At 37.5% G+C, this 11,771-nt stretch overlaps 1 protein-coding gene across 1 annotated transcript in view; it reads left to right on the forward strand.

The window, feature by feature from the left end:
- AOX1 (aldehyde oxidase 1) overlaps positions 1–5,825 on the forward strand; it is a 41,422-nt gene extending 35,597 nt beyond the window's left edge. Inside the window, exons 30-35 of the mRNA XM_010072980.1 lie at positions 1,082–1,134; positions 1,554–1,668; positions 2,299–2,364; positions 2,955–3,143; positions 4,556–4,723; positions 5,775–5,825. Of these exons, the coding sequence (XP_010071282.1) occupies positions 1,082–1,134; positions 1,554–1,668; positions 2,299–2,364; positions 2,955–3,143; positions 4,556–4,723; positions 5,775–5,825 (642 nt within the window). The remainder of the gene's footprint in view (positions 1–1,081; positions 1,135–1,553; positions 1,669–2,298; positions 2,365–2,954; positions 3,144–4,555; positions 4,724–5,774) is intronic.
- Positions 5,826–11,771: the final 5,946 nt, after the last annotated feature.

Genomic DNA, 11,771 nt, shown 5'->3' on the forward strand with positions numbered 1-11,771 from the left:
TGGGCCACCTGGGCACACCGCTGGCTCATGTTCAGCCAGCTGTCAACCAACACCCCTAGGTCCCTCTCAGCTGGGCAGCTTTCCAGCCACTCGTCCCCAAGCCTGTAGCGTTGCAGGGGGTTGTTGTGACCAAAAGATGTTAAAAGAAAACCTGTTTGTTATGTCTTCTTATCCAGTATTGCTTGTTATCTATGGCCTAATAAAAAGGAAAATCCCTGCCTTGAGGCATTTACAGATCCATTAAACCAGGGTGTTTCTCCTCCAGTGATAAAATACTATAATAACTGCAAAGATGAAAAACCCTTTCTGGGTAGTAGTAATTCCTGGCAATAGCAAATGATGTTGGAATACATGTGGTAGCTTGATAACTGACTGCTGTGTATGTAAAGATAATCTCCTCTAATAGGTGCCAAGCTAATTTGGATAATTCAGACGCACCCAAAATGTTAGCAGAAATGGCTGACCTAAGAAAGAATGTTAATATATGCAGAGAAGTAATTTTACGTCTTGCAAAGTCACTTAATTAAAAATGGAAAAAAAATTATTGACTTGGAAACTGAGTAAATATAACATGAGAATCACTGAAAGGGAATAGATTTGGGACCTCATACTGTCATTTTTACCACTGGCAGAAGAACACTGCAACGAGCATTTCTCTTGACAACTGTCATTTTTGTGCAAATAGGTCATGCAGATCTTTTATCTCAGTGACTTAGCAACCAGATCTGTTCAATTGGCAAAGAGGGACCCATTTCTATTGAACTTGAACAGAAAAATTGAGCAGGGCCCTTTCTAACTATGGCATTACAAATAATAAAAATTCTGCAAGAACGTCATGTTGACAGGTCTATTCCTTATTGTATTGCCAAAATAATTCATATTGCTCACCCAAAGCTGGTTTAGTTTTGCAGTTTTAAGTAGCATGTGCAGCTAAACATGCTTAACTCAGCTGGTCTGTCTTTCTTTACAATTTGTTACACTTCGTTTTTTAAGTAAATATATGTAAATTAAGTAAATATGTATCTGGTGTTCCTTCCTGAATCCTTCCTTGGTTTACCACAAACACTGCTATGTTTTACAGATTAAAGAAGCTTTTGAACAGAGTGTGAGTCTTTCAGCTACTGGCTACTTTAGGTAATATATTTTTGTGCCTTAAAAGTGCATAAGTTAGACCAGGGCTGATTTCTGAAGATAACCAATGCCATGAATAGAAGATCCTGTCCAATAGTTCTTTCTAACTGTTCAGTTTATGTTTTATGTAATTCTTTGATATATTGGGGGTTGGAGTATAAAGTTGAAGAGCTAGTTTATGCCTAGACCTATGTAGATTCTCTAGAAAGTATCAAAAGAATATATTTTTTATATAAATACCAGATCTATCACACCTAAACTACTAGTACTCTGTAGGATTTCATGGAACTTAACTGCTGGGGTTCTGACCTGTTATTTAAGATTTCACTTGAAATAGTTTCAAACTTTCATGTGTTCATCTGCTTTGTTCTGATGCAAACATTCATTGATTTTCTTCTTGTGGACTTCGTTTCTCACATCAGAGGTTACAATGAAAACATGGATTGGGAGAAAGGGGAAGGACAGCCATTCACATATTTTCTTTATGGAGCTGCTTGTTCAGAGGTTGAAATTAACTGCCTAACAGGAGATCACAAGGTAATAACTGAGTGTCATGGAAGTTTTGTAAATAACATGAATGAGGTTTGTTTCTATCACTGGATGTTCCAACAGCCATACAGGTTTTGCGTTAGTAAGTCACCTGTCTTCACATGATAGTAAATTTATCAACAGTGTGAATGCAAATTACAGGTGGAGCAGAATTAAAGCTGTGCAGTGTTTACAAGCTTTTGTCACATCGTGTCATATGGGTTCAGCTTTGGGGTTATGGCAGACACTGATATGTTCTTTGCTTGTTCTCTCCCTGCTTGCCAGCAAGCAAATTACAGCAGAACTAAATATTGTTTCCAGGCTTTTGACCATCTAGACAGCTAAATGTCATAGACTGCTGATCGTATGCCCTCTACCTGTACTTGTTTATGTGGGGATTTATTTGTGCAATGGGAAAAATCTCTCAGGGCTGTGTCTAGCTAAATTTCTGTTGAAGTTGAGACAAGCCCATTTTGCTTGTAATGGGGTATTGGAAATTACTTTGAAATTGCTTACATGGTGGGGCTTCTATCTTAGCATATATTATTCCACTGAATATCAGCTCTAACCCATGTTATGTTCTAATGCCTCCACTCCATGCATGTCTCTCAGTAATATGCATTTGAATTTTATTGTCAGAACCTCAGAACAGACATTGTTATGGACATTGGTCGCAGCATAAATCCAGCTGTGGATATAGGACAGGTATGTGCCAAGAATTTCCAGCTGTCTTATTTCTGTTATACTGACAGCCTTATCTGAAGTGAAGATTACCTTGTTAATTCAGAAAATGTTAATTTCTTACTAGATAATGTTGTCAGAGATCATATTAGAAGGTCCTTTACTTGTAGACTTGCCCCATTTGACTGAGTGTCAGAGTTTATAGATGTCAATGAAGCTTGAATTTTACCTGTGGTGTCAGCCTGTAGTAATTCCTGTATGTATATATGCCCACTATCTGCTGGAGTTAAATCCTATTTGTGATCTACAGTCTCCAAATTCTCCTGTTGTTTGACCTGCCTTCCCACCTGATAGTAGGGAAACACCTTTCTTGAGTGCAGGCTGGTCCACAGGTCTCATCAGCTCATCATAACAGCATTTGTCTCTGCCTGGTATGAGAGGAGTGTGAAAGCTTTTCCCATTGTGGTAGCCCCAAAATGTTGAAGAATCCCATTGGACAAACAGGAAAGAAAATGGTCTTCTAGCAGCTAGTGATACAAACTAGTTCTTGACAAAGTTTTACCCATTTTACCAAACATGAGAATGTAAATGTTATTTCTCTTCTTAACTTAAAGATTGAAGGTGCCTTTGTTCAAGGCATTGGACTGTACACAATGGAGGAATTAAAGTACTCTCCAGAAGGAGTCCTCTATACTCGGGGTCCAGATCAGTATAAGATTCCTGCTGTTTGTGATATTCCAGAACAGTTTAGAGTTTCTCTGCTGTCAGCTTCTCAAAATCCTTATGCCATCTATGCATCCAAGGTAAGCAAACCATCACAGCACCCAATTCTTAGATCCCAGGACAAACAGATAAATGACTATGATGTATAAGTCTTCATTTCCTCTTCTCTAGCATTTCAAACCAGTGTCCATAAAATTGTTTTATTTGCAACATCAAGGAAGCTAAAATGAAAAACATAATGCAGGCTATTGCTGCATATCTTTCATGGTTGGCAAGTAGTAATTTTAGGGCTTTGTTAACAGACCATACACAGAAGCTGTAAGCTGAATTTGAAACTATACTTTTAAAATGTGGTGATAAACTGAAGGATTAGAATAAAAATGGAGAAATCATAATGAAAATGAGAGTGTGCAGCTTACTTATATGTGTTATGCAATAAGAAATAGGACTGTATGTATTTATATGAGAGATTGGCTCAAGTATTCATTCATTTATATTGATGGTATAATCATTGCTTCAACTTACAGCAGCAAGCATTCTGGCCAGTTGCATGTAAGTAGTAATGGTAAATCAAGATTAAGGTAATTCTGAAAATTTCCAGCTGTTTCACGTATTAGCTATGCTTTTAGAATACAGTAAAATAAAACAGCACAACAGAAGGAAAAAACAGATTTTATGGTGAAAGTTTTTAAAGGACCTATTTGTTCTTTAATATTATTTAAAGCTGTCTCAGTAAGACGTAATTAGAAAAGTATTTGAAAAAATTGTCATCTAGGTGAAGAAGTTATGAAGTTTACCGGGAGCTGATCTAGAGAGCTGATATTAATATTCCTCTTTAAACAGAGCTTTTATCCTTTTCTGTGAACTTATCTCCTATAATTAACCTTAAAATTAACTGTAAGAAGTTAATGATTCTGTCTTCATGCAGCATATTTGGGGAAGACATTTGGTTCTCAGATTTTAGCAAGGAGATAAGTAAGATTCAATTGCAGTATCCCAATCCAGTCCACATTAAAATGGAGAGGACTATGGCACAAGGGTGGATTTGACCTATCTTTGAGACAAGGAACAAATGTGAATCTTATGTCAGAACCAGTGAGAGGATGTCAAGCCCACTGTGGTCAGTGGTGTTTGTCTGCAGGGAATTATCATGAGTTCAGACTTTGTTTCTTAGTTGGATCTGTACCTGCATTTGGATTGTTTTAATTTTATCTGCCAGTTATTCTAAATTTCAGTTTAGCGGTGAGCCAAAAAGTTTCTAAAATCAATAGCCAATATTTGAAATCAACCTTTTTTAGCTGGAAGCAGCTGCTATCAGAAGACTTGGTGTGATTTAAGCTTGCTTCCATTAAATCTGAAATAAACTTCATTACTGAAGGATGAAACACTTTTTGAGTCACTGACTTTCAAGCTTTTTAGTTTATATTGATATGGCATGTAGTCCTCTCACTTGCTCAAAACCTACACCTATTTCACTTTTTTTCTTTTTCAGGGAATAGGTGAGGCAGGACTTTTCTTGGGATGCTCTGTGTTCTTCGCTTTGAGAGATGCAGTAACTAGTGTGAGGAATGAAAGAGGACTGAAAAAGACCTTTGCACTGAACAGCCCTCTGACTGCTGAACAAATACGGGCAAGCTGCGCAGATGACTTTACTGAGATGGTAATAGGAAGGTGGGGGAAGGGTCTGTTTAAGTACCTCTGGGGAGAATTGCACATCTGTTTGGCACCCTTGAATGGTGGGGTGCCTAATGACGTCTCCAATTGGTCATGCTTTGTATACAGCAGTATCATATGGCTCCTGGTAATTGAAATGTCTGGTAACAGGTCTCACTCATATAATTTACTCCAACAAATGCCATTCAAGCATTGTATTGGAATTTCCCTGGTTTTGTATAATCTTTTTTCTTGAAATTTACTTAATTTTTACAACCCCCTCTTTCCTGAAGCCTCCTCCTTACTTCTGTATGTCAAATCCCATAGAGGATTAAATAGCTCCTCTTGTTGATATGACAGCCTCCAACCATCTTCAGTCTTCTTCCAAGTGCTTCCCCCCAATGATGTGCACTCTGGCAGTGTCACCTCATTCTGGTACTCCTTGCTATGCCCAGTACTCTTTGGGAGAGAAATAATTAACTCAGAGCTAACAAAAGGATACAGAAGAAAAACAAATGAGGCAATACACTTCTTATAATGTTGATCCTTTATATTCTGTTTTCTGCAGGTGTTCACTGCATTCATGTTCCCACTGCTATTACAATTATTTTTCTGTGTAAGTTTTTATTTAGTCTATGACATCTGTGAAGCAAGGTCCTTGCCAGCATATAAATCCATACTGTGCTCTGAACCTCTGAGGCTCTGCCATGGAAACCCTCGAGCTCTCACTCACAGATTACTCCCACAGTATTTTTTGTGGTTGTGGTGGGGTATCATTGGCCCCCAAATCAGTAGGTTCATGGGCTTACTGTCAGCACAGGATCTTACAGGTGGTGAGGTCCACCAGTGCAGAGAGCGTGCTTCTCCATCCCTGTTTGGCCCTGACTCCAGTTATCACTGACCTTCCTTCCAGCCATCTTCTGTAGGTATCTACTGTAGAACACTCTGCTGAGTGACTTGGAGACACTTGATAAGGGCAATATTGTGAGCTTGCCAGCCAAATAATATTATCATCATATTAACAAGTCTCTCTTTTCATTTCTTGGTTGTCCTCTTAGATGACGAACAATGAATCTGCTTCCTCCACTCCTCGGGCCATATCTGTGTGAATGACAAACCAGAGTGTACAAGACCTGAATGGAATGGAACTGAACGGAAAACTGATTTACTGCCCCAATACACACTAATCAACACAAAGATAAATATATTTTCTTATTTTCTCATTGTCAGAATAGAAGCAGCTACCAAAAACTTGCACATTACATCTTCTATCCTTATCTTCATTCCCATCTAGTATATTCATTACAGTATTTCACCTGAATTACTGCATTTAATTGCTAGGGATACATCTCCTGCATTTGAAACATATGTATTCAACAAGAAAGATCTGCTGAAAAGCTCAGCTTGAATGCTGCAGGAGAAGAAAGTTAGGATGAAGTACAAAGGTATATTAGACGACTTACTGCCACAAATTACACTTAACAACTTCATATGATAAATTGTTTTTTCATGACTTTGGCTAATTTTCTAATTTAGATTTGAGTCTTGCAGTGGAGTGTGAGTGCAGAGATTTTTGTCTGTTGAAGAATCAGAACTGTGTTTGTTGGATTCAGTCCCTTTTTGATCAGAAGTGATGCTCTGATTTGTAGTAAAGCTGCTTTAGATTGTTTTGACAGACATCTTTCTGTTAAAAAACATGCAAGAAAGAGGAGTTATGATTTTCTTTTGCTATGCCATTGCTATGGCTGACCTATATATAGGAGATTAATTTCTTACCAAAAGTTGGAAGCATCACTTAGTTGTAATTTCCACCAGAAGCTTTCTTTTTTGTCGTGGAGCAGGCCAAAAAAGCCTCTGAACTTAATGGGAAAACTCACATGGAGTTCAGTGTGCTTTGATTAGGAGACTGGATGAACCTGTCTCTGGAAAGGATTCTTAATTGGTGCTTAATCCTGTGCTCAGGATTATATTGAGCCATGAAAGTGCAGTTAAGAGCTTTCTCACACTCTTGGCCGCTCTTATGATAAAGAAGATAGAAAAAAACATAATGAGATTAAAATATGATCTGCAAAGATCAGTCATGTGATGCTGCCTAGGGTGCAGTGGAATGAGACCACAGACAAGTAGCAGCAGCTGGAGAAAACAGGAAAATATAAAGGAGCAACTGTGATAAATGACAGCAGAAATTCTGGTGTTATTAAATTTGAAGTATGTATTTATTTATAACTGAAGATGAGACCAAGAAATTACGTAGGATATATCAAAGTTAATATATTGTGAAAGGTCTGGCCACAATATTCAGATTTCAGCATCAGAATCCACAATATTGAACTGACTAAGAACTTCAACCTTTCCTCCTCTTGAAGTGCTAAGCTGAGATTTCAGTTCTGAATGCATACACACACAAATACACAAATCTCTATGGTATTTGAATCTTGGGTTTTGATCTGGGATATATCCTAACACAGACAAAACACTTTTTAGTGAGTCTACAGAAGTTACCCAAAGTAGCAGCTGAAAAATTGCAGCAGGTTCTTTGTTAAGAAAGTAGAACTGGGAAGATAGGTAGTTTGTATGTTCAATGTGTGGTTTCACTGACCTTCTGCATCAGTTATTCCTTGCTGCTCCTCAGTTTTCTGGAATATTTTTTCTTCTTTCCTTCCATCCCCTTTGTGAGTTGATACTGCATCTGTCACAGGAATCAGGGTAGTAGGTTAAACTGTTTTTGCATTAACTATTAAGATATGAAATCTTTATTATTTCAATTTGTTTGTGTCTCTGTAACCACTGTGACTAGGTGGAATTCAGTAGCTTAAACATAGGTGTCTAGACCATTTTAGATGTCATAAGACATAGAGCATAGGACTGAAAGATATGACATAGCAACTGGAGGCCAAGCAGGTGATAGCAGGTCAGCTGAAGTGGCACTAGAAATGTGGTTTAGGCATCTGAAGCCCCATTGTTTTTTTTTTTACTTTTTTCTTCACTTTCTCTGTATTACTTTGGCTTTTATATATTGTCAATAAATCAAATTAAATGTGAATGGTGCTGCCATAATTAGTTTTTCTGATTTGGAACTTCTTAGTTTCACTGCATGGGCTTGTTAATGCCATCTCACAATCTCACATGTTGATAACAGCCCGAAAACGTGGCTAAATCCTGGGGTATCTTGAAGCAGGGACCATATAGGTTTGCTGAACTGGGGGGAAGGTGCATTGTCTGTTGTTCTCCTGTGTACCAGCACAGGTGCTAGTTAGTTCCAGACAAGTCAAATCTTGTAAAAATTGTGGCCCAACCCTTGCAGGCAATGACATCTCCCCACCTGTGGTGCTGAGGTATTTGCGCTCCAGGGATTCATCATGTTCTAGACCTGCACTTTGTTTCCTGCAGTGCAGACCACGTGTCTACTCATTGGTATTTCTCAGTTATTATTAACAAAGATTCCTCCCTGCCTCTTTACAAGTGGCACAGCTGTCTGATTGTCTCAGTAAAATCTATACACATAGCAAACATGAATTGTTGGATTTTTTGGGGTCTGAAACATATTAAGCTGTCTACTGGCTTTTAGGTGTTTGAAAAACTGCATGGAATACAGAAATATCGGCAATTAAATGTCCTGACAGATGAAACTATGGCTATGTGGCATATTATGAAGGAAATTTTCTTAGGCTATACAGGTGTTAGAAGGGGTGTTTTATTACATTTTTAATATTGTTTAAAATGTGCAGACTCGGTGGCCTGGATAAGCAGAAAGGTTAGGATTCCAAAGGCACTGACATGTTGGATGGCTACTGACACATTAGTGTGCACTGTACAGAAACACCCAAACTGGAGATGGTTCCTAAGAACCCTTTCTATTTGTTTTCTTCATGGAAGAAGTGTTTCTATAGCTATGTACCACCAGCACTGCCCCTTAAACTCCTAACAAAAATACTAAGTTCTGGTTTGGAGGCCTAGTAGTCTGAAAATTAGATATTGGACTGCCAAAATCTAGTATTGGGTCTCGTTCTTTCTCTTCTTAAGCCTTTGAACCTGCATCGTTGTACCGACAACACGTGGAATACTTCAGCAGTACTGCAGTTGGCAGGACCCAATAGTTCTTTTTCCTGCAGGACCTAGTGACTGACGCTGCTTCAGTGCTTCCATTGTGGTAGCTCTCAGGCATATGTTAGGGACTAAAACACTAAAGAAGCAGCATATTTCTGCTGAGAATAATTTTCTTTCCTTCTAATAGGGAGTGGTAAGAGATCTGGGACTGACTACTTTGTCCTGCAAGCCTACACTGATTCTAAATGAAATACAGAGACCTTTGCTGTGAAAAGTAAAAATGGTAACTTAAAAAAGAGACATGTACACACACAAATTGAAACTTTTGAAAGACGACATATACATAAGTCCCCTTTTAAAAAAACATAAAGGCTATCTGTAATAAAGCATTTAAAGTTTAATGATCTTGTTTCCTGGATGCATATCCAGAGAAATGGATAATAATCTAGAATCCCAAATCAGGATTTGGGATTTCTCACTAAGAACATAGTGTGTCTAGAGTATGGTCGTCTTATAATGGCACCCACATCAATCAGGGTATAGAGCTGGCATGGCATAGAGGTAACCAGAAGGAAATTTTAAATTTTTATGTAGTAGTAATCTTGATTTTGTTAAAAGTTGATCACTCTGCAGGAAAAAATATAGATAGTTCAGGTTAGTGACAAGCTAAAATTAGAAGCATGGCTCCACAGCTCAGCATTTGACACCTCACCCAAGTGGGTGATGTTGCATGTCCTGGGTTCTAGTTTCAGGCATTCCTACGTATTCTAAATTAATCAGGAAGTTGAAAATATGGAAAAAAAAAAAAAAAAACAAAAAAAACAAAAAACCAGGCCTGGCAGTTGTAGCTCAAACCCAGAATTCCCCCCATCCCAGTTAAATGCCTTATAATTGAGGTTACAGGGTTAGAATCAGAGGGACTCATACAGCTCACCAGAGAAAATTTGAGGTAGGGAGCAAGAGTAGAAAGTTTGGTGCATTAGCACCTGAACATGTATCAGCTGCTGAGAAACGTCATATGTTACACTGGCTCCTCCCAATCTACTTAGTTTGATGCTCAGTCTGAAAATAAATTCTGTGGGACAAAGAAAACTCAGTTGATCTTTAGGAGCGTGGAGCAGTTCATTAATTTCTTTATGTGTAAAGCTTTATTTTTCAGACTTTAATGCAACAGGATGGCTTGCCCCCAAGAATCAGCTGAGCTTGTCTTTTTTGTGAATGGCAGGAAGGTAAGTTTTTCAATGCCTTTTTAAATTATTTTTTTTACAGCAGTGCTTTAATGTTTACTGTTTGTATTCAGGGAAGCTGTTACTCTGAAGTAACAGTTTATTTATGGATAATATCTCTTGTCTTTGATCTTCCTTATAGCATCCTGCTTTCTACCACAGTTTTTACATAATCTGAATGACTTTGTATCACCACTAGTATCACAGAATTTTTAGAATTTTAGTTGTCTGTTTACAAAACATTATACTGATATACTCCTAAAGGTGATATAATTGGACTAAATACATTACTAGTAAAAGAATATGCTGTTTACGAATATAGTTTCAATAATTCATCAAAAGAAAATAAGTAGGTTTTGTTGTTGTCATTGTTCTTGATGCCAAAAGCTCACATTTCATTTTCTAAGACATTTTGTCACCTTTTCTTTGCAGGTCAAATGAATGAGAATTCCTATTAGCAAACACATCACCCAAAATATAAGCTGAAATGAAGGAATTTTATTTCTTTGTTAAAAAACAAACAAACAAACAAACCTTGCTATGTATTTTTCTAGACATATTTTTCAGTTGTTTGGTCAACATTTTTATGCTCTAGAGAGAGGGTACTAGCTTTTTTTTTTTACCAGGTGAACTACGGAGAAGTAATTAATTCTTTTTCTATCTGTTATGTTTTATCTGTCTTTACATGCCAACTGTGCTTAAAGACACACAATGAAACCTTATTTCACTCCACTGTTCCAAACAAATTCCTGAACTAGTTTGTTGAACTAGTTGAATTCATTGAACCTGGTGAATTGGAGCATACTGCTGGTATAGCAGAACTGTTGAGAGAAGTCTGAATTTCAGTTTCTTTTCATTCTGCAGCAATGGGTCCTACAAAAATGTTTTCAAAGTTGTTTATATTATCTTATCTCCAACAAGTTGGAGCATGCTGATTATGCAGCAACATTCTTGAGACAAGGCTAAAGCAAAGCCTGCATAAGCCCTGCTCATACACATTAAACTTCATTACACTGAAAACATATATTAAGTATTCTCCCTGTTCTTCTATACTAAGATTTTCATCTGCTTTTATGCTGGTGGGTCTCAGCAAATTAAAGGGTTAATATCAACTTTGAGCAAGTAAAAGTACACAGAATTTTCACACATGCAAGTCCATGGATTTAAGATGAAGGGATTTCTCATTCATGCTGAGAAGAATCAACAAAAGATGTAGACACTTTTCTTTCTATTCTTGTCCATCCAGTGCTTACTCAGCCTCTCTTCCCTTTCAGTTCTCTGAGTAAACTATTATTTATATTACTTTAATAGGACATATTTGACCCATACTGCCCAACTCATTAATTTCTTTCTCTGCAGATTTTGATCAAGTGACAGGATCCTGTTGCTGAATAAACACACCACGTTAATCCACAATCACTGCATTTTAACATCATAGTTAATCCTTGTGAGATGGTTATATTGCATCCCTCTCTAACCCATAATCTCTCTTTTTATTTCGTAATGTAGGTAATAGAGAGGCAGGCAGATCCCGAAGAGCTGCTGCTGTATTATCTAAGAAAGAAGCATATCCTTTTCTTGAACTTTGCCTTTGAGTTCTGTAATTCTATAAATTACTACAATTGGGGATTAAGATGATTTGTTTCACTTTTCTTTGGGAGACAATGTAAACAGAACAATAACTAGAAATAATACAACCCACCTTGTATTTCTTCTCAGCAGAGCAATCCAGTGCTGTATGTGCATTTTGTATGTTAGTTATGTGGGTATAACATTGTAAAA

Source organism: Pterocles gutturalis, unplaced genomic scaffold (assembly GCF_000699245.1).
Source record: "Pterocles gutturalis isolate BGI_N339 unplaced genomic scaffold, ASM69924v1 scaffold46872, whole genome shotgun sequence".
In the NCBI taxonomy this organism is placed as follows: domain Eukaryota; kingdom Metazoa; phylum Chordata; class Aves; order Pterocliformes; family Pteroclidae; genus Pterocles; species Pterocles gutturalis.